Source organism: Sarcophilus harrisii, chromosome 4, assembly GCF_902635505.1.
Source record: "Sarcophilus harrisii chromosome 4, mSarHar1.11, whole genome shotgun sequence".
Classification (NCBI taxonomy): Eukaryota; Metazoa; Chordata; class Mammalia; order Dasyuromorphia; family Dasyuridae; genus Sarcophilus; species Sarcophilus harrisii.
The window spans coordinates 117,259,040-117,281,716 of NC_045429.1; the positions used below are offsets into that span (position 1 = coordinate 117,259,040).

At 34.6% G+C, this 22,677-nt stretch overlaps 1 protein-coding gene across 8 annotated transcripts in view; it reads left to right on the top strand.

The window, feature by feature from the left end:
* MARK1 (microtubule affinity regulating kinase 1) overlaps positions 1–12,120 on the top strand; it is a 130,389-nt gene extending 118,269 nt beyond the window's left edge. For 3 of the 8 annotated variants that reach the window (XM_031937393.1, XM_031937395.1, XM_031937398.1), the window contains 3 exons: positions 588–842; positions 7,507–7,551; positions 10,030–12,120. In XM_031937393.1, the coding sequence (XP_031793253.1) occupies positions 588–842; positions 7,507–7,551; positions 10,030–10,384 (655 nt within the window). In that variant the 3' untranslated portion in view covers positions 10,385–12,120. The remainder of the gene's footprint in view (positions 1–587; positions 843–7,506; positions 7,552–10,029) is intronic. The other 5 variants (XM_031937394.1, XM_031937399.1, XM_031937397.1 and 2 more) reach the window with 3 other exon arrangements.
* Positions 12,121–22,677: the final 10,557 nt, after the last annotated feature.

Sequence of the window (22,677 nt, forward strand, 5' to 3'; positions counted from 1 at the left end):
CTTCCTCAGATGTTCCCTAGAGTTCTAAAACTCTGTGGCTCTGTGATCCCAATATTGTTTCTGTGCCCAGTTTTTTTTTTTTTTTTTTTTTTTTTAAAGAATGTTACTTCTGTATCTTTAAGCATTTTAATCATTTGCTATTAAGTTAGTTAACACATAGTCATTTGATATTTTTTCATTAAGGTCTTAATTTATCATGAGTAGTTTATTTAAAATTAAGGAGTTTAGGGTTTGTTTGTTTTTAGCTCTACAGAGATTTAATTAAGATAATCTAATAATATGTCATGAATTTAGCACTTTTGCTGAAAAGCTTATGCCTTATATGTATTTTACTAAGTAAGAGTACTGTAAATGAATATTCTGAGCTTCACCTTTTCTTATGCATTCTCATGCATTCAAAAGATAAATCATTTTAAAAGTTCTAAAAATTCATTCACCTCTGACAATAAAGACAATCCATAATTTATATCTCTAATAAGAAGAGTAAATTAATGCCAAAAAGAAGCTCTGCAAATTTTCCTTTCAAATTTGACTCCTGTATGAACCATTTTTCGTGTCAACCTGAATAGCATCTTAATTTTTCCCAGCAGTACAACTCAGAGAGTTCCTGCTGCTTCCCCATCTGCTCATAGTATTAGTGCTACTACACCAGACCGAACTCGCTTTCCTCGTGGGAGTTCAAGTCGAAGTACTTTTCATGGTGAACAGCTCCGAGAACGACGTAATGCTACTTATAATGGACCACCTGCTTCACCATCACATGAAACTGGTGCATTTTCACATGCTAGAAGAGGAACATCAACTGGTATAATAAGCAAAATAACTTCCAAGTTTGTTCGCAGGTCAGTACCAGTACTGTTATAATTATGTTTACAGATTTAGTATAGGGAATCAAATACAAATGAACTTTTCTCAACAGAACTTATGTAGCACAGTGATTTTTCACAGGAATATTATGATGCTAGTCTTTTGTAGAAAGTTTTTGAAATAGAATTTTCAGCATAAAAGAAATCCTTCAAATGTAAATGACATAAAGCTATTTAAAGACAAAAACTATTTTTAAACTACAGAAAATTATACAATAAAGAAAATGTCTAACAAATAGAAATATGGCATAGATGTATAATTTTTACCTGTGTTTTAACAAGGTAGCACCATCACAAAAGACTATTGAAAATGTACACTTAGCATAAATTTTTAAAAAATAAAATATTTCAGTTGTTTTTAGTTTCCCTTCAATCTTCCATTGTCCACTTCCATGATTATTATTCAAGACAATTTTATAAATCTGTTTTTCTTATGTCTTTAAAATTATGTTATTATGTTTTCCACAAATAATTGTGAGCTTTCTCTTGTCATTTTTCTCTGTGTATAAAAATTCTGTAATAGGAATCAGAAAAATTATAGGTAGAATGAAAGTGCATCATAAAAGTAGACACAGTAATTAAAAACCTTTACCATTCATTTAAAATGGTAAAAATTGCTTTTCCTATAAAATGGAAAAACTATACTGAATATTTTAATTATAAAAGGGACCCCAGCATACTATAAATATACATATAACACTACAGGACATAATCACTGAGTCATAAGTTTTTTCTAACAAAATTATTGTGCTAGTTATAATATCAATATTAAATTTTAAATAACTTAATTTAGCTTGCCACCTTATGCTTTAGAAGGACTTTGGAGGAGGATTGATTGTAGTAGTCTCTGTTCTTTTCAGTTTTGTTTAGGAAAGTTGGGACTGAAGCTTTTCCTCTCCTAATCTCTACCCCACATAATTAAATTCCTTATAGCAAGCACAGGTATATTCAAAATCATTCCATTTACTTAGAACATGCTTAAATTTGAAATCATGCTTTTCAAAAATAATTGTGAGGCATAGTCATTAGAGTTTAGAGAGTTAAGTGGTATCTTGAATCTGGCCCTTTTTGGTCCTCTTCCCATCCTTTGCCCCCTTGACACACCCTGACAAATAGTTAGTTGTGCACAAGCGACTTTGGATGGTAAAAAAAGCCATGAAAGAACAGTTAAAGGAATGTAAGGAAGGAAGACAAGATGAGATTGTTATATTCCTTAGCCTTAATCTGATTTTGGAGATTTTTATGGACAGTGTCAATATTAATCTGTGGTCTTTTTTATACCAGTTTACTAATCTAGAAAACGAGGAAATTCAACTGGGTGATCTCCAATGCTCCTTCAAGCCCTGAACTTTTAAAATTCTGTGGTCATATCCAGTGCACATCTAGGCTCAAGAGTCAAACATGCCAGGAAAACATTCTTCATTCCTTCCCAATATTCCCTGGGTCTGACCACTGAGTAAAGAAATCAGTATGTGGAGTGAGAATGAAAGTGCCCAAAAAACCATATAACTGAAGCATCCATTTACAAAAATTTAGGTTTCATCCCCCAAAAAGGAAAAAAAATTCTCTCTCTCTCCCTCCCTCCCTCCCTTCTTTCTTCTCTCTCTCCCTCCCTCCCTCCCTCCCTTTCTCCCTTTCTCCCTTCCTCCCTTCCTCCCTTCCTCCTCTCTCCCCCTTCCATTGATTTCTTTATTCAATTGAGTCTTTATTAAGTATCTAATATCTGTCAGGCATTGTGTTAGACTATATAAAGACCAAAATACCTACCCACTTCTTTTAAGGAGCTTATATTCTATTGTGAAGAAGCAGTATTTGTACATGGAATATTAAATACAAACTATATGCAAAGAAATTTTCAGGTGAAAGGACAACAAATATAAATGAGAACAGCAGTTTTTGAAATTATATAACAGGTTAAAAAACAATTCCTGGTTGTATACTAGGCACTGTACAAAACACTTTTTTTATATTTCTGTTATATAACAATGACTTTATCACAGGCAGCATGGAGTAAGCAAAGATTCATTAGACTTCAGGAGTCTAGACACTTGCATGTTTCTGCCACTAATTCTTTATATGACTTGGAGCATATTGCATAATCTTTCTGGATCTTATTTTCCTTATCTTTCATATGAGGAAGTCTTTTATAGACTTTTAAAATTCTCTGTTCTTTTCCTTTTAATAGTAATTCTTAAAGTATTTAAGTTTTTGCTTAAGTATTAAACTAAATATTTTCTTTTAAGTATTAAAACTAAATATTTTCTTTTAAAAGAACTTTCATTAGTATTATTCTGGGGAGTTGTTTGAGGGGGGTTGTAAAGGGTAGGAAGGTTACTTTTCATTCAGTCTTCTTTAAAGCGTCATTTTCATTCCTTTAATATAACAAAAGTATTTACCTGGTTCCCAAACTTTTACATATATTTCAAGTTAAAAGATAGATTTTTAAAATTTTGTAGTTACCCAGTTGGCATGAAATTAGTGTGATTCATTGAAATCACATTGAAGCCTACAAGAGAAACAATATCAAGATGAATCTCTTTATAAATAGCTGTCAACTCTTGTCACTTCTGCCTCCATAACATCTCTTGCATATATGAGCTTGTCTGCAGATACATAGCCACTACCCTATCCTCAGATCTTCTTCACCTCTCTCCTAGACTATTTCATTAGCATTCTAAGAGGATTCCTTGCTTCTGATTTTTTCTTCCTTATAATTTATATTCTTCCCAGATGCCAAAATAATATTCTTAAAGCTCAAGCCTAATCAAGCATCTTCAGTAATTCTTTATTATGTCATATGATAAAATGCAAGCTCATCATCTTGGTATATTTTTTTTTTAAATCTTTCTAATCTAACTCCAGTTTACTTCACAGGTTTATTTCATATCACCTGCCTTTACTCATTTCTTGTTCCAGTTAAGCTGGACCACCTGCTCCTTCCCTGGCTTGTCATTCCATCTTCCACCTCTGCAAAGCCTATCTTGAATGCCCTTCCTCTCCTCTTCCTCTTTTGCTTAGGCTCAAGTCAACTTTCACCTTCTATAAGAAGTCTTTTGTGGTCCTCCAAATTGTTAGTGTTTTCTCCCTCTTCAAAACATATTGTATTTCTTTTTCTTTATATCTTTGTATATCTTTTCACATCCAGTAAAAGATAAGCTAATTAAGGGCAGAGACTAGTTTTTGTTTTTGTTTTGTATTCTGAATACCTAATACAATGTCTTGCCCCTAATAGGCCTATAAATGTATTTATTGTATAGAATCGGTTTACATTTAGGTCTGGAACTACCACAGTATCTTCTGTGACCTTTAGAACTATAATGCATTAAAGAATTCATTAATCTCTTATTCCTTCAACAGTTTCAGATTGTAATCCATCCATACCTTTTCATCTTAAGCCACACTCATCCATTCCTGATTTCCTCCTTTTTTTTTCCCTAATAAAAGGAATCCATAAAATATGTTGAGGACATTATTCCAGATCTCATCGTTACTTGGATTCCCCAGAGAGTGTTCAGGTTTTTGTTGATTATTGTTCACTATCATTAAATGGCTTAATTCTCTCTAATTATATATCTATTTAGGGTCTTTAACATCACTTTTCTCATGCATTTTATCATTGGTATTAGTTTATGGACACATCAAGTATCTCTCCATTGCCTACTTTGGGTGACCTGTAATTTCTAAAGATTGGTGTTTTTTTAACAGGAGAAACTTACTATTATTGAAAGCATTATACAATTTCCCAAATGCAATCTAACTTCATGTTCTATACTAGATTTAATTTATTGTCCATGTACTGCATTTTTCTTCTTAGATATATAATCCAGGGGCAGCTAGGTGGTGCAGTAGATAGAGCACCAGCCCTGAAGTCAGGAGGACTTGAGTTCAAATCTGGTCTCAGACATTTAACACTTTCTAACTGTGTGACCCTGGGTAAGTCACTTAACCCCAATTGCCTCAGCAAAAATAAAATAAAATATATATTCCAACATTTTCCATCCAATTGCATATTATAGTCTAAAAAGGAATTCTTCATCCACTTTTTTTTTTTTCTCCCTACATGGTTAAGTTAAGCTGAATTACTTTGCATTATTATGAATTTCATTCAGGAGACTCTGGGATTTGATTCAATAATCATAATAGCATCCACAAACAGAAGCATCAGGAAGACCTTACGATCTCTAAGGACCACCCCTTTCTTTTGTACTCTGTTTCTGTGCTCTAATTGTCTCCTATATCAGTAGCAAACACCTTTTTAAGTCTATGTCTCCTTGTTTTATGCCTCATTTGTTATTAATAATCAGAGGGTTTTCTGTCTTAGATCCTATCATCTATCAGAAATCATGTAAAATCTTAACATTTACCTGGAAGACACCTTGTTGAAGAAGAGCCATTAAAGCTGTATTTTGCTGATATAACATTTGCATATTTATAATCGACTAACAAACACAATAGCATCTTATGTTCTGTATGTTTTTATAGAGACAGTTTTCTCTTGTGTAGCATTTTGATAGTTTGAAGTTGCAGCTCAATATTATACTAGTAAAGGTAGTGCTAAAAATTGGTGCTGAAATTTTAGTGCAGGAATAGACTTCTACTCATCCTGCGTCAGTGACATAATAGAACACAATTAATTGATCTTTCACATTTGTAGTATTTAAGAATATTCACATGGCTAATTAATGGTATTAGTATAAATTAGACAGACTTTCAGTGTGAAGCATGCATGTGTTCATGCATCTTCTGTAATACTCTGTATTCCGTTTTATTCTCAGATTTTCAATCCTTCATACTCCTTTGGCTCTCCCTACCTCTCTTGTTCCTAGGCTTCCTTTTTTAAAATCATTCCTTAAATCTGAAGAAATTAATCCACATAAAAACTTCTATGTGACCAACAGAAATAGACGATACTCAGTTGCCAGGCCCAATGTTTAGTACCACTTGAAAACTAAGGAAGTTTTTACAAACTTCGAGAACCAATAAAGTTAAAGTACTTAGTGAGAAGTCAGATTTCTGAGGAAAAATTAATGAAATTTGAATAATTAAGACTGGGAAGGGAAAAGAGAAAAATCAACTTAATTACTATCTATCTTCAAATAGATGATCATTTCAGGGATTATACCAGCCAGTGGAACAACATGACAACACAAAAGAAAATAATGTTAAACTGCAGGTTAAAGGTTTACTTTGTGTATAAGGCAGTTAAGAATGATTATCTCTAGAAATCTTTCCAAAAACTTAACAAATTTACTTAATTCTAAAACTATCACTTGGTAGTTGATAATGACAACTGATAAAATTTCTCTAGCTTTTTGATTGAATAATACAGTATACTGTGATTAACAAATAAACTAAGAAGTTCATGTATCATCTATATCAGCATTAGCTTTTTTAAAAAAAAGAGAGAAAAAGAAAGAAAAGAAAAAAGCTCTTAAAATGGTATTGTACTTCAAGTCCTGACAGCTGAACTCTCTTTTTCCCCAATTCCCATGTGTAATTCATTAGCCAAGTTTTTTCCTAGTCCCTTCCCTATATATCATGACTATTCAAAGCAGCTATTTGATAGAATAAATCCAAATCCTTACTCCTAGCAGCTATAGGGGGAAAAAAAATATTATGTCCAAGGCTATTTTGAATAGGTATGGATGAGAGAGTAGGATTTGAAAGATGATCTACTGCTTCTAAACTTCCCCAAAAAAGTTATTATTGTATAAAACTTGAGTTATCCACAAATATTCAGATCTTTCTTTCAACCATTAGACTTGTATTCCTTTATTTTTATTGTCAACTTACCCGTGAATCAAAATGTTTACAGAACTCTACTTATCACTACAAGAGCATTTTTTTATGTTAAGATAAAGCACCAACTGAATTTGAAATTCAGAGTTTCGATTGACCATTTGTTTTATAATTCCACTACATGTCATCTAGCAATAGCTTAAATATGTCTTAAATACATACATAGCCATGTGCATATATATATACATATATACCTCTTTCAGTGAAATCAATTTAAGATATGTAAGGTGCTGTTACGGTAAAATGAATTCAACTTTTTATATGCTTATTCATTATCCATTTGATATATATTTCTACCAGATAATTTAAAATGTGTATAATGCATTTTGAGTGAAATTCTAATATTTTTATTACTTTTAAAAGAATGGTATTAATATGTGGTATGTTGAGAGATATATATGTGTGTATATATATATGCATATATATTTATACACACATAAAAAGCTTTTCTCAAACTACAAAGATAATTCAATCATATTATGAGACCTAATTTCTAAATTGAGCGACTACTAGAATTATATTTAATAAATTTGTTAATTAAACAAAAAAATTGGTTTTGCCATGTATCTTGGTTGGGCAACTGGAAAATAATATAAATGAACTGGTATCACTGTAACAACTTTAATCAGTGATAAATACCCAGTTGATGCTCAGTAAATGTTAGTTATTGATTGGTCTGATGAAGTAAAATGGAAACTTAATATCAGGTTGATAATGATGAACAAGTGTAAAGCTAAAAGTTTTCTCAACAAAAAGTTATTTTAACATCATTTTAGATGTAGGTTTTCTGGATTTATTTTTCACTTTTATCATTGAATCTCCACCTTAACTTTGTTTTGAGGGATCCAAGTGAAGGCGAAGCCAGTGGCAGAACTGACACCTCAAGGTGAGGAGCCACTATTAATTAATACTTCGCTGCCAGGGCTCTGCATATGAAAACGTGATTTCTGAAATATTTAATAGAAGCTCTTAAGATGAAACTTTAAAAACCAATGGGCTAGATATTGTTTTGTATATTTAAAAGTTTATGTTTGGGCGGGGTTTTCTTTGTCCCACAGAAGTCTGTTGCTTTGAAAAAAAGTTATTTTGTCTTGAAGTGTATACTTTATAAAGAAGCAGCATTTCTGTATTCTAAAATATTCATTGTAAAAATAAACTCATTCGATTCTTATTAAACTCTTAATTATTTTTCTTATATTATATTAAAAGTAATATAATTAAAATTAATATAAGTCAGATCAAACAGAAAATAAAACTTACAACATCCAAACATCTAAAAGAAGCAAATATATGAGGAACTGTAATGTTAGTAATCAATTCCAGATGGGTGTAAAGCTTGCCAGAGTGCTTAGGCTCAAGGACCCTCAGCACATAAAATTTTCATGGGGCATTTTTATCATGTATCAGGATTGGAAATTAAATCTTAAACCCTTGACAAATAACTTGACATCAAGCTATATTTGACCAGCTGAACACACATCTTGGATTTTTACTACATTTAAAGTGATTACTAGAAACAAAAACTAATGAATTTTGAATCTGCTATTTTAAGCATTGCCCCCAAAGTAGACCTTCTTTAAAAAGTATACTAGTTTTGTATTTTAATTACTGAAGTTACAATACTGGCCTTCTACTGAGCTTTCCTTCTATCTGCTCTTAGATACCTCAGCCCATTGTGGATAGAGGGCAAGGGTGGAATGGGGGGAAAGAAAGAAATCTGTTTGCCTTTGTTTCACCTGTTAAATAAACATGGAGCAGTTGGGTTCTCATCCTCTCTTGTCCTCTATGCTATTAAGGTTACCCCACCTTCCATCCCAGTTCTAAAGCATCTCATTAGGCATTGCTACTGTTAATTTGACTTTTTTTATAACAATGTGGTCACATAGTGTACAAAATACATGTTTTGTATCTTTTTCTTAGGATATACAACAAACAGTTTTGCTTTTTATTCTATGAGTAATGTTTCTGTTAGAAAAACAAGAATATTGTTCTATTTGCTATTTTAGGGAAAGAATTTATTATAGTTTAAGTATTTCTGTGCAGCAGAAACCTGTGATTTACTTCTTTAGAAGTGGTTCAGCACAGAGAAAAGGCTGCCTTTGTGTCCCAGCTCCAAGCTGATAAACTGTGTGACCATGAGCAAGTCTTTTAACCTTGTAACCTCACTCTCTCCTAGGAAATAGTAGTATTAATAATAATGCTGGTGGTGGCAATTTGCTCTGCTCACTACCTTCTAATTGTGAGATTATGATTTGTTCTTGCAAATATTAAGGTTTTGACGTATACTTGAGTAATTGTAAATTTTATAGGTTAGTGATAAGTAGTAAAGAGAGGACTGAAAAAAATCAGCTTCCATGATTATTTAACATTCTTTGAATAATTATCCACTTTATATTTTCTCCTTATTTTCATCAAATTTATCTAAGTGACAGCATTAGTAGCTCAGAGGTCTTGAAATATGATACTAGTACATATTATTAAAATGAAGATGTTTTTCAAGTGATATTATTTTTCTTCAAGCCATGTTCTTGACGTAAGAGAATAGCTGAAAAGTTAAAATCCCAACAACCCTATATTTTGATATTTTGTTTTTCATCAATCTAATTACCAATCACAAAAATTACTACATCACAAAAATTTCACATATATATATATATGAAAATTACCTTGGAACCTTTCAGTAATCTGCAATATATATATTATACTTTTATATTGTTTATGGAAGGCAAATATATTTCAGAATTCAGTGAGATAGCTGTAGTTCAAAACTCTTTTATTGATCTGTTATGCCACTCCACATTGCCTGTGATTACCCATCAGGTTCCATTCATCTTCCTTCTTCCTCTACCCACAAATAGAACAAAACATTAATTGGGGAAAAGAAAAACAACGCAGCTTCGAAAATCATTTTCATACATATAGAATATTCTTCCCCTGCATTTTATGTGTGTGTGTGTAAAATTAATTTCATTTCCATAGATTATACATGCATACACATAGACACATAGATATATGTATGTATAAACATACAAAGAAAATGAAGAAGGAAATGAAACAAGTGTCCCCTTCAACTTCTCTTTTTTTGAGTATAGTTAATATTTCAGAATAGTATCCTATAAATTCATTCTTTTGGTAATATGTACTCTTTGAAAAATCTTTCAGATGTTAATGTAAGTCAATAGAATATTGGGCTCAAGTAGGTATGCCTTCATAATGTTCTGTTAGCTTACCTGTAGTTTATTATCATCTGTATTGTGCAGAGTTTTGTTAAATGTGGAAACTTAAAAATATTTTTTGGGTGTTAATTTCACTGTTGGATGGGCTTTTTTTTTTTTTTTTTTCATCTTTTTTTCCCCCCTCACAGAAGTACTTCTGGGGAACCAAAAGAAAGAGAAAAAGAGGATAGTAAAGATTCCAAGCCACGTTCTTTGCGGTTTACTTGGAGCATGAAGACCACTAGTTCCATGGACCCAAATGATATGATGAGAGAGATCCGAAAAGTGTTGGATGCAAATAACTGTGATTATGAACAAAAAGAAAAGTTTTTGCTCTTCTGTGTACACGGAGATGCCAGACAAGATAGTCTTGTTCAGTGGGAGATGGAAGTCTGCAAGTTGCCTCGCTTGTCACTTAATGGGGTCCGCTTCAAAAGAATATCTGGAACTTCTATTGCATTTAAGAACATTGCATCCAAAATTGCAAATGAGCTTAAACTATAAAGAAAACTACATTTACAGGATCAGGGAAGATGCATACATGACTTACAATTTGTGAATGTACTGATAATGCCTAATGTGATTGGCCTGTGAAACTCCCCCTGTAGAAATTGCCCTTATTGCAATAAGGTTATACATAGTTATGAACTGTAAAATTAAAGTCAGTATGAATTATATTAAATAACTGTAGCTAAGAACATTATGTTCACTTGTACAGGTAAGTAAATTGAGTATTCTGTTCCTTTTATGTTCATAGAATTGTATAATAAAAAAAGATAATTGCTTAAAAAAAGATCTTGTATAGTTGTCTAGATTTCTGCACAGAAATATATGTTTGATGCTTTGAGTTGAAATTGTTATTTACATTTTGGTGAGTTTTTTAAATTCTTACCTCCATCATGCATTTTTGGAAATTGTGTCCAGAATTAAAGTGCACAAAAATAGTCTTTACAATTGTAGCATGAACTTTTTTTTTAATAACTTAGAAATCAAATATACATTTAAATCAGCACTTGATGAGTCAGCTTTTGTTGTACACAGAGTTGTACCTGCTTATCTTTGCCCTTATCCTTGTTGTTGAGCAAGGATTAGTTTTAATTTTTTTTTAAAAATGTTTACAGTGTTGGCACTTAGAGTTTAAAGAAATAAATAAAAACAAGTTGTAGCTTTGCCTTGGGCTAAGAGGTGCTGGAGAAAAAAAATTTAAACCTAGGTTGAATTTCTTCTGAACTTTGAAGTGTTTTCTCCTGGCCCACAGAAATGTAGCAGGAAAACTAAGAATAATAGATCTCCCCTTTGACTATCATGATGTACAATATGAGTTAGGTTCGCTGCCTTCAGAATACTGCAAATAGCAGTTTGTGAAAATGTAATAAATATTGGTACTGTTTCATAGCACAAACTCATTTTTGAAGTGTTGACCAATGCATCAGTTAAGAAATAATGCCACCTCAGGAATTAACTGGCGTTCGGAACGTTTGACTTCTTCTCTATCCATTGTCCACCATTCCCAGCCACCATGATACATGAAATTACCTAAGAGACTTTTGAGCATTGTTTATAACAGTAGATCATTGATTTATGCTTATGTGGTTGTACAATTTATTCCCATGTTTGTGTTTAATATTTTACCCAGTTCCTTGTATTTATTCCATATCACTCTGCCTGTAATGTGCAGCTTCGTAATTGGGCATTTACCTATTTTTTCCTTCATAAATAGTGATATAAACTATGTAAAACCACTAGTACTGGTACATTTTAATATTTGTTATTTTGTACTGAATTAACCTTGGAAGGTTGACTGTGCAATGTTATTTAATGTTGTAATTAATTACTGCAGTATCAGAATATGAGCCCCCATCTGCACATGCTAGTAAAATAGAAATTTCATTCAAAATGATAAATTTAAAGAATAATAAAGCTGTGATCAATAATTCTGTAACCCTATCCTGCATTAGAAAGCTGTGAGTGTAGGTGATTCCATGATGGTGTCCTAAGGTGGATTCTCCATGCTGTCCTGTACTGTGATGTAGCTTTCTTCTGTAAAAGTTCTGTTCTAAAATGGACATGTATTTTTTGCCTTAGCAAAGGGTGGTGTTTGGGAAAAGAACTGTAGTCCCTTTTAACCCAGTGTTCATTCAACAAAATCGATGCAAGTCATCTTTATTCACTTTCACTGGTGCACTCTGAAAATTTACTTGAACAGTTCTCATAATAAAGCACTTGTCTTTTGCTCTTTATCAGAATGTGAATTAACTGTATGAATGCTATAGAAATGTGTATTACATGGTAGCAATTCTTATTTCATTTCTTCCAGAGTTGATGTGTGTGATGAGAGGAAAAAGAGAATGGGAAGAGATAATTCAGTTAATATTTTAAAACACTATCCACCAAGCACTATGCTAGGCCCTAAAGAAATCAAGTCCAAATCAGTCCAGAAGAAATCTCTGTCAAATCATCCCAGTCTTAGAATATCAATCGTAGTTGAGATCCTGTGAATATTCAGATTGTGTAGCTATTCAACTCTCTATGAGGCACATGTGCTCAAAATGAAAATTGTGATACTGGTTTAGTTTGTGTCCCTTTCTTTTGCATTAGTTATGAAAGAACCGGTGTTCTTCAGATGTCAGTTGGGCCCTGATCCCTTAACCCCAGCAACAGAGAGAACAATGATGGGGGGGAAAGGAGGATAAGGGTCAGAAATCTCTTTGGCACATTTTCCAAGGCCTGGCTTCCCCATGGAACTTCAGAATCTGACTTGTTTAGCTTTCAGGCTAGTGATACCAAATATCTGACAAGTTTTAGTTAATACAGAAAGATGCAGAACAGGCCTTTAAACAATCAGGACAACTTTGCTTCCTTTTTTAAGGAATGTCAGGCAGCTCTCTCTGCTGGATTCCATCTCCTTTCAACAACTACCAAGGCCCTAGTACAATGACGGTGAAGGAAAAGGTCCAAGTTGCTCCTTGGAATCTGTATTTCCTACTATTTATTTGTACAACCTTTGGCTCTAGATGAATTCTAAAGTCCCTTCCAGGTCTAAATCTATTATCTTAGACCTGGAAGGGACTTTAGAATTCATCTAAGCCAACCCCCCCCCCTCACTTTATAGATAAGGAAACAAAACTTGGAAACATTTATTTGTCCAGGGTTACACAGGTAATGAGTGGCAAAGCTTCAATTCTTACAAATACAGAGCTCTTTCTGCTGTAAAATTACTACTCTCTCCAAGTTTGAATAATCCTCAGTATCCATCTCCTTTCATGAAGATCTTAAATCTCTTAAAACCTAGCTCCTCTTACTTTTCCTGTCTTGGGACGCAGGACTCCTTCCAAGCTTCTGTGATCCAGCTCCACTGGCAGTCTGTATTTCTAGAACTCTCCCAGTCCCTATTACCTTTGCACTGGTGTCCTAGAATATCATCCTGATTTCCTCATTCTCATCCTCCTGTCTTCCTTCAGACCTGGGTTCAACTGCTATATCTTCCACATGAAACCTTTTCCTAATCCGTACCTTCACATCAACAGTTGAGAGTTAACTCCCCCACCCCACCCCCCAAATACCCCTACAGTAAGAACACTGTCATTTGTTAAGTGTCAGCTTCTCTGCTGACTGCTTGAGAGACAGGAAGCTGTAAATTAATTAGTGCCAAAATAAAAACTGTCTATAACACTGTTATAGAACAGAAGGGAAAGTCACACGCCATCCAGAGAATTCACCAACCAAGGAGCCAAGGACTTACTTCTCTTGATATATACCCACCAGAATGGATAGGGATGCGATAAACCTGTATTTCCATTAGCATAAGGAGCTCTTGGATAAGAAAATAAACAGCTTCTCCAACACAAGTTGGAATGCTAATCCATGTCAGATTAAAATGTAATTTGGAAATAATTAATAACGAAAGTACATAATATTACACTTTAAAGCTAAGGCCACAGGAATCCTGATGTATGGATTGGTGGCCCTATTTCTATTTGTTTGATACCACTGATGAAGGAGGAGGAGGGAGAGAGGGGAAAAAAGGACTGGAAAAACAGAGGGAGGGGGGAGGAAAGGAATACATTTATATAGTTCTACAATGCCAAGGATAAGTTGGGTGGATAGAGTGCTGGGCTTGGAGACAGGAAGACCTAAGTTCAAATCCAGTCCCCGACACTTCCTAATTGTGTGACCCTATTTCATCTGTGAAATGAGCTGAAAAAGGAAATGGCAAACCACTCCAGTATTTCTGCCAACAAAACCCCAAATGGGGTCGTGTATGGCTGAACACAACCAAACACACTATGTGCCAGACAATATTCTAAGAACTTTTACAAATACTGTCTCAATTGTATCCTCACAATAGCCTCGTGAGATAAGTGCAATTATCTCCACTCTACAGTTGAGGAAACTGAGGCAGGCAACATTTAAGTAACTTGCCTAGGGTCACACAGAATGAACTCTGGTCTCCCTGATTTCAGAGCCAGTGCTCTATTCCCTGCACTACCTACCTGCCTCTATTTGCTGATGAGCAATAAAAGGTATCCTGGGCAAAAGTAATTTTTCCTATATCTAAAATTTCCAACATTACTGTAATTAAAGACAGCCTGGGTTGCAAGTTTGGATAAAGTTCCAGGCCTAGGGTCAGGAAGACTTATCTTCATGAGTTCAAATCTGGCCTCAGACTAATTAGCTGTGACCCAACTTGATAGGTCACTTAATGCCGTTTGCATCTGTTCTTCAACTATGTATAATGAACTGGAAAAGGAAATGGCAAACTGTAGGTTCCACCAAAATGTTGGTGTTTCTTTTCCCAGAACACAACCAGGTGATAAAAGTTCAGATCTTTTATTGTGTCCTTCAATATAGCCCGGTTAGCTCAGAGGCCTATCTCTCTGCTTGGTTCCAAGAGCTCTTGCAGCTTTGTCCTTGGCTTCTACCTCTGCTTTCTTCAGCCTCCAGCCAGCACCAAGGTGGAAGATGCGATGGATCTCTCTTGCCTCGAAGATAGGGCTTGTAGGCTTCCTCCCAGAGTGCTCCTCTCCGACCCCAGTCGATGTTCCCCAGAAACCTCTCTCAAGAAAACTCCCTCAAGTAACCCCCCCAAGCTCCAAGAGCTCCCTGTATATATGTGATCTCCCAAAGGTTAACTCTGCCTTCTGGAGGGAGAGGGATTCTGGGTTATCTCCCAGAGTGCTCTCAGGCCCTAAGGGAGGTGTGAATTCGGTGTTTCTTTCTAAACCCTGACTCTCCCAAACATGTGAACTCCATTGAGACTTAGATACTTATGAGCTCTCTAAAGATAAGAACACAAGCATTGTTTCCATCAGTATTAGCAACTTATCACCTTGTAAGGATTCACTCTGAGGTGTGAACCAATAAGCACTGTATCAATTCTATTGAGTTAACACCAGGATTCTGACGTCTCCCTTGAGTTTTCATCTTGTTTCAAGTTGAGTTGACACTAGGATTCCAACAGCAAACCACTCTAGTATCTGCCCAGAAAACACCAAATGGAGTCATGAAGAACCACTGAAAAATGGACAATAAAAGACAGCCAATGTAAAGGTAAGGTGATGGGAAATGGTTCTGTTAGGAGAGACAGTGACTAGGAGCCTAATGTCATTAAAAGGAAATTATTTACAATAATTCTGGAAAGAGGTTAAGTCCAGGCTGTGAAGGGCTTTTAAGACTAAATACTTTCTAAAGGTGATAAAGAAACACTAAAATTTATTGAGTAGGAGAATGACATGGTGAAGTATGCTATAGGAAACAATCTAACAATTGTTTGGAAGACAAATTGGAAAGAAATAAGGCTTGAAGCATAAAAACAATAATTTATTATAATAGGGCAAGAAATGATAAGAATGGGAATTAGGTTGGTGTCTGTGGAGAGAAGAGGATAAATGGAAGAAATGTGAAAGTAAAACAAGATTTGGCAACTAATTGGATTTATGGGGTGAGTGAGTGAAGTGTTGAGGATGAGGTTATCCACTTGTGTGATTGGAAGGATAGTAGTGCCTTCAACAAATATGGGGAAGTTCAGAGGAAAGATAGGTTTGGAAGGAGAGAGAAGTCGAGTTTGAGATGTTTATAAGACAGCTGGTTCAAAATGTCTAATTAACAGTTAATGATAAGGAGCCGGAGCTCAAGAGAAAGGCTAGGGCTGCATGATCAGCCACATTAAAATAGCTCATTATGGCATTTAGGTTGGTCAGAGTATCAAATTTAGTTAAAAAGATAATGAAATGAGTTAAGTAAGACAGATTGAATGCCGTTCTGATTGTAATGGCACTATTGGTTTCTTGGGTGTGGAAAAGTGATAGAAAAGTTAAAGTCTTCATTGGGAGCCCCCTAAACAGATGAAATCACGAATCCAGTTAAGTTATAGTATATAAATAGATGTATATGTATATAAGATATATGTATATATATACTACTTGTCACAGATACAGATATATGATGGATTGGGAGAAAGAAAAAGAAAGAGACAAAGGGTAAGCCAAATATAGCTCCTACAATGAGGAGCTGGTTGGTAGAGCAGTCAGAGCATGCAACATTTGTCAATTAAGTTTGCCATCTTATATAGGTGAAGTTTGTAAAACCCAAAAATAATTATAATAGTCACAACAAAGATCATCATAACAGATATGATCATGATAAAAAAAAAGTTTTAATTATTGGGATAATTACCAAAATTAGACATAATGTGAGCATATACTGTTGAAAAATGGGAAAGGGAGGAAGGAAAAAGGGAGAAATGGAGAGGACTTTTTCTGAGCATGATGTCTCTTGGAGAAAGAATATGTATCTTAAGAAGAGAGTTCATAGACAATGTTATTGAACCCCAACTTCCCATGCTTGAAACTACCTTTTGAGTGGCAGCATATAATAGACATAAACTCAGAAAACCTTAGGTTTTACTCCTGTCTCAGAGACTTACTACTTGGATTTCTGTATATAAGTCATTTAACCACACTGGGCCTCAAATTACTCTGAATGCTGAGGGATATGTTTCAATAACCTTTAAGATTCTTTCTAGGTCCCTGTATGTGATTCTATGATCTTGAATTAAAGGAAAGTGAATTTTCTAGACCCATATTCCCACAATCTAGCTTTATAGCAGCGAAGGTTTGATTTGGTTCTTAACAACACCAGCTACTTCAACTGGAATGTATGGACTTAATTTTTTAAAAAATCTCATTAATTGTATTTAGTTATAATTGATTTCCTTTGTAATTCTGTGTGTTTCATTTGATGTATTTAAAGATATTTTGAGAAGAGGATTATAGGCGTCACCATACTGCTAAAAGGATCTATGATAGAAAAAACAAAAAAAGGTTAAAAACATCTAATCTAATTTGGAATTATGTCCAAAGGTTTCTAAAACTGTGCATACTCTTTGATCTAGCAATGTAACTACTGAGTCTGTATCCCAAAGAGAGCATAAAAGAAGGAACAGGACCTACCTGTATGAAAATATGTGTAGCAGTTCTTTTTGTAGTGGTAAGGATTTGGAAATTGAGTGGATGCCCATCAACTGGGGAATGGCTGAAAAAGTTGTGGAATATGAATATAATGAAATATTATTGTTGTATAAGAAATGATGAACAGGCTGATTTAAGAAAGATCTGGAGAGACTTATGTGAACTGATGCTAAGAGAAGTTAAGCAGAACCAGCAGAACATCATACACAATAACAGCAAGATTATGTGATGATCAACTATGATAGATTTAGCTCTTCTTAGCTAAGATTCTATGGCAACTGAAAGTAGATCTTTTTCTGTCCCAAATTGATTGGAATCACACTATTATGTTATCCAAGATGATTCCAATAAACTTGGGATAGAAAATGCCATCCGGATCCAGAGACTATGGCAACTGAATGTGGATCAAAGCATAGCATTTTCACCTATTTGCTTGCTTTTTCTTTCTTACGGTCTTTTTCCCTTTTGTTCTGATTTTTCTTGTACAATATGTAAAATATGGAAACACATTTAAAAGTATTGTACATATATAACCTTTATCAGATTGTTTGCTGTCTTGGGAAGGGTGGAGATAAAAAGAGAGAAAAAATTTGGAACTCAAAGTCTTATAAAAAATAAATATTGAAAACTATCTTTACATGAATTTGGAAAAATAAAATCCTATTAAAGGAAAAATATCTGCTTAAAGTAATTCCAAGTTTGAGAGTTCAGGAACTTTTTCTCTAGAAAGAGAAAGGGACTTTCTGAAAAGTGTGTCTTTTTGGGAAAATATGAGAATTGCTCAAAATTCTATGTGACTTTGAGTCTAGTACAGAATTTCTAAGTCTTCTGGTGTCATGGACCCAATGGGCAGTCTGGTGAAGACTATGGACCTCTTCTTAGAAAAACATTTTATAATGCATAAAATAGGGGACTTCCAGCAAAGATGGCAGAGAGGACACACACATCTACTTAAACTCCATCTTTACTCTCAGAATTTATTTCATGACAAGGCCTCGGAATTGGTGCTTGACAAAAAAATAACCCACAAATAATTACCAACAGAAGATATCCTCAAAATTCTTCAGAAAAGGTCTGTTTTTTGCTCACAGGAGGGGACAGTCAGATTAAACGCAGACTGAGGGCAGGCAGTGAGAGTACGGCAGGTAGCTCACACTGTGCAGACTGGAGAGGGTGTGGGTTGTGATCTCCACCAGTTCTTCGGAAAGAACTTTACCACAGTGTGGCTACTTTGCCTTGGCAGCAAGCTAGTAGACCAGTGGTTCTCAAACTATGGTCCAGAGCAGCCTGGGAATCTCTGAAATCCTTTCAGAGAGTCAACAAATTCATAATTAGTTTTTATTTTTAATGTGATCAATATCTATAATTATAACCCACATAAGCAAAAACTCTTTGGACAGATCCTCAATCGTTTTTAATAGAATAAAGATATTGAGAACAAAAGTTTGAGAACCACTGTAGTAGATCATTAGAGAAGCTGAAAACGCAGGGGGTAAAGACTATAACCCCGAAAAGCTAGGGTCTCTCGAGACCTGGCCACACCCACCCAGAATGTCTCAGCACGTTCTCAGAATCTCAGTGGATGCAGCGCAGCCATTGCTGTCCTACTAGTACTTCACTGCTGCCCCCTTCAGTCTGTAGAGAAAGATCAGTAATAAAAAAGCAGACTCCATTTGGTTTTTTGTTAGTTTGTTTTCTTTGACAAATTTCTTTTTGACAAATTTTGGTTTGTACCAGAAAAAGGGTAAAGTGGGGGTACCACATCTCACAAAGAGGCAAAGGAAACCTATTATATCTGAGAGAAAGAAATGAGGGGGGGTAAACATAGTGTGAATTTTACTCTCATCAGAATTGGCTTAAAGAGAAAGATATTAGACATATTCGATTTACGGAGAAACTTCTCCCACCTCACTGAAAAGTGGGAGGGCGAAAGTGAAAAGGGAAGGAGTAAGTTAAGCAGAAGGGAATATGGAAATTGTGAGGAAAAGGGCTAAGAAAGGGAGAGGGACTCTAAGGTGGGAGGAGGGATCCTAAAAAGGGAGGGCTATGAGAAGCAAGTGGTGCTCACAAGTTTAATACTGGGGAGGGGAGTAAAGGGGAAGGAAAGGAGAAAAGCATAAGCAGGGATTAGCAAGATGGCAAGTAATGCAGAATGAGTAATTTTAACCATAAAGGCAAATGGGGTAAACTCCCCCATAAAGAGGAAGCAGATAGCAGACTGGATTAAAAGCCAGAATCCTACAATATGTTGTTTACAGGAAACACACTTGAAGCAGGGAGAAACACACAGAGTAAAGGTAAAAAGCTGGAGAAGAATCTACTATGCTTCAGGTGAAGTCAAAAAAGCGGGGGTAACCATCCTTATCTCAGATCAAGCAAAAGCAAAAATTGATCTAGTTAAAAGAGATAAGGAAGGGCACTATATCTTGCTAAAGGGTAGCATAGATAATGAAGTACTGTCAATATTAAACTTATATGCACCAAGTGGTGTAGCATCTAAATTTTTAAAACAGAAATTAAGAGAGCTGCAAGAAGAAATAGGCAGCAAAACTATAATAGTGGGAGATCTCAACCTTGCACTCTCAGAATTAGATAAATCAAACCACAAAATAGATAAGAAAGAAATCAAAGAGGTAAATGAAATACTAGAAAAGTTAGGTATGATAGATCTTTGGAGAAAACTCAATGGAGACAGAAAGGAGTACACTTTCTTATATATGTATATATTCATACTACAAAGATAGGAGAGATTTTTTTAATCCATCAGGGAGGAAATAACATATTTTAAACACCTATCATGTCCCAAGCACTGTGATAAACACATTGAAAATATTATCTTGACAGGAAAAAATAATGATGAATGTTGGAGGGGATGCGGGAAAACTGGGACACTGATGCACTGTTAGTGGAGTTGTGAACGAATCCAACCATTCTGGAGAGCAATCTGGAATTATGCCCAAAAAGTTACCAAAATGTGCATACCCTTTGATCCAGCAGTGTTACTACTGGGCTTATATCCTAAAAAGATACTAAAGAAGGGAAAGGGACCTGTATGTGCCAAAATGTTTGCGGCAGCCCTTTTTGTAGTGGCTAGAAACTGGAAAATGAATGGATGCCCATCAACTGGAGAATGGTTGGGTAAATTGTGGTATATGAATGTTATGGAATAGTATTGTCCTGTAAGAAATAACCAACAGGATGAATACAGAGAGGCTTGGAAAGCCTTACATGAACTGATGCTGAATGAAATGAGCAGAACCAGGAGATCATTATATACTTCAACAATGATACTGAATGAGGATGTATTCTGATGAAAGTGGATATCTTTGACAAAGAGAAGGTCTAATTCAGTTCCAATTGATCAATAATGAACAGAATCAGCTATACCTAGAGAAGGAACACAGGGAAATGAGTGTGAACTGTTTGCATTTCTGTTTCTCTTACCAGGTTATTTTTACCTTCTGAATCCAATTCTTCCTGTGCAACAAGAGACCTGTTCAGTTCTGCACACATATATTGTATTTAAGATATACTATAACATGTTTAACATGTATAAGACTGCCTGCCATCTAGGGGAGAGGGTGCAGGGAGGGAAGGGAAAAGTCGGAACAGAAGTGAGTGCAAGGGATAATTTTGTAAAAAATTACTCATACATATGTATTGTCAATAAAAAGTTATAATATTAAAAAATAAAATACACAGGATTACTGAGTAAATCAATTATATTGAATTAAATATGTAATTTTTCTCATTCAATAAATTTGTGGATCCCTTGGACCTTAGGTTAAGAACCCCTACTTATAAATTTCTTTTTTCACTAAAGCTTTTTATTTTCAAAACATATGCATAGATAATTTTCAACATTCACTCTTGAAAAACTTTGTGTTCCAAAAATTTTCCCTCCCTTCCCCAAACCTTTTTCCCTAGGCAGAGTTATCCAATATATGTTAAACATATGCAATTCTTCTATACATATTTCTACAATTATCATGCTGCACAAGAAAAATCAGATCAAAAAAGAAAAAAAATGAAAAGAAAACAAAATGCAAGCAAACAACAACAAAAAGAGTAAAAATACTATGTTGTGATTCATACTCAGTTATCACAGTTCTCTCTCTGGGTGCAGATGCACTCTTCGTTACAAGACCATGGTAACTGGCCTGAATCATCTCATTGCTGAAAAGAGCGGCGTTCATCAGAATCAATCGTTGCTGAAGGGGTTCTTAATCTAAGGTCCAAGGGCAAGGAAATTTTTCTTATTTTCTAGATCTGATTTTCCTTATGCAGCAAGATAACTATAAATATATATACATATATTGGATTTAACATATACTTTAACATATTTAACATGTATTGGACTACCTGCTATCTAGGAGAGGGCATGGGGGGAAGGAGGGGAAAAGTTGGAACAGAAAGTCTGTGAGAGTCAATATTGAAAAATTACCCATGCATGTTTTGTAAATAAAAAACTATAATAATAATAAAAATAAAACATCCCTCTTGTATTTTCGAATGTGTAGTGGGAGTAGAAAGGAAAAAATCAGCTATCTCACCATAATGGCGGCCACAGTAGTCATACAACAAGAATGGAAAAGATAACTAAAGATTGAGCAGAGCAGGTCACACTGAAACAGGGAAACAAGCAACCTCAATGAAGTTTAAGAGCTCAATGTTTGAAGTCAGGTTCAGTAATCAGGAGATTTAGAAATTTATAGATGTGGAAAGAAAGTACAGGTTCTTCTTTCAGGCTGTATTTCCCTCAGTCCCTTTCCCTTTTTGAAATGCTACAATCTGCCTTCTATTACCATGGCACAGGGAATGAACATTTTTCTTACGTGAACAATTTTAATAGTATTTTATTTTTCCAAATACATGCAAAGATAGTTTTCAACATTCACCTTTGCAAAACCTTGTGTTCCAAATTTTGGGGAAGAAACATTTTTAAAGTTACTACTGACGTCCATGATAATAGTAAAAATTTGTGTAATTATGGCCCTTGCAGTTTTTACATATATCTATCTCTATATAATGTATTTACAGATATATGTAAATAAATATATATGTATAAATAGGTGATAGATATAAAGATATATACAAAGACATAATTACACAAGTGGGCTAGGCGTATTATTATTTTTCAAACGTTATCCATGCATATGGTTTTCTGGCTAGTAGGACCCAGACTTGCCACCTGTTCAATTTAACACTTTTTTAACTGTTCCAATATGCCTTTTTTTTTCCCCTCTATTCTCTACTGGTAGACCTGGGTTCAGGTCCCACCCCTAACACTTCATAGCTGTGTTATTATGGGCAAGTCACTTAATTTCT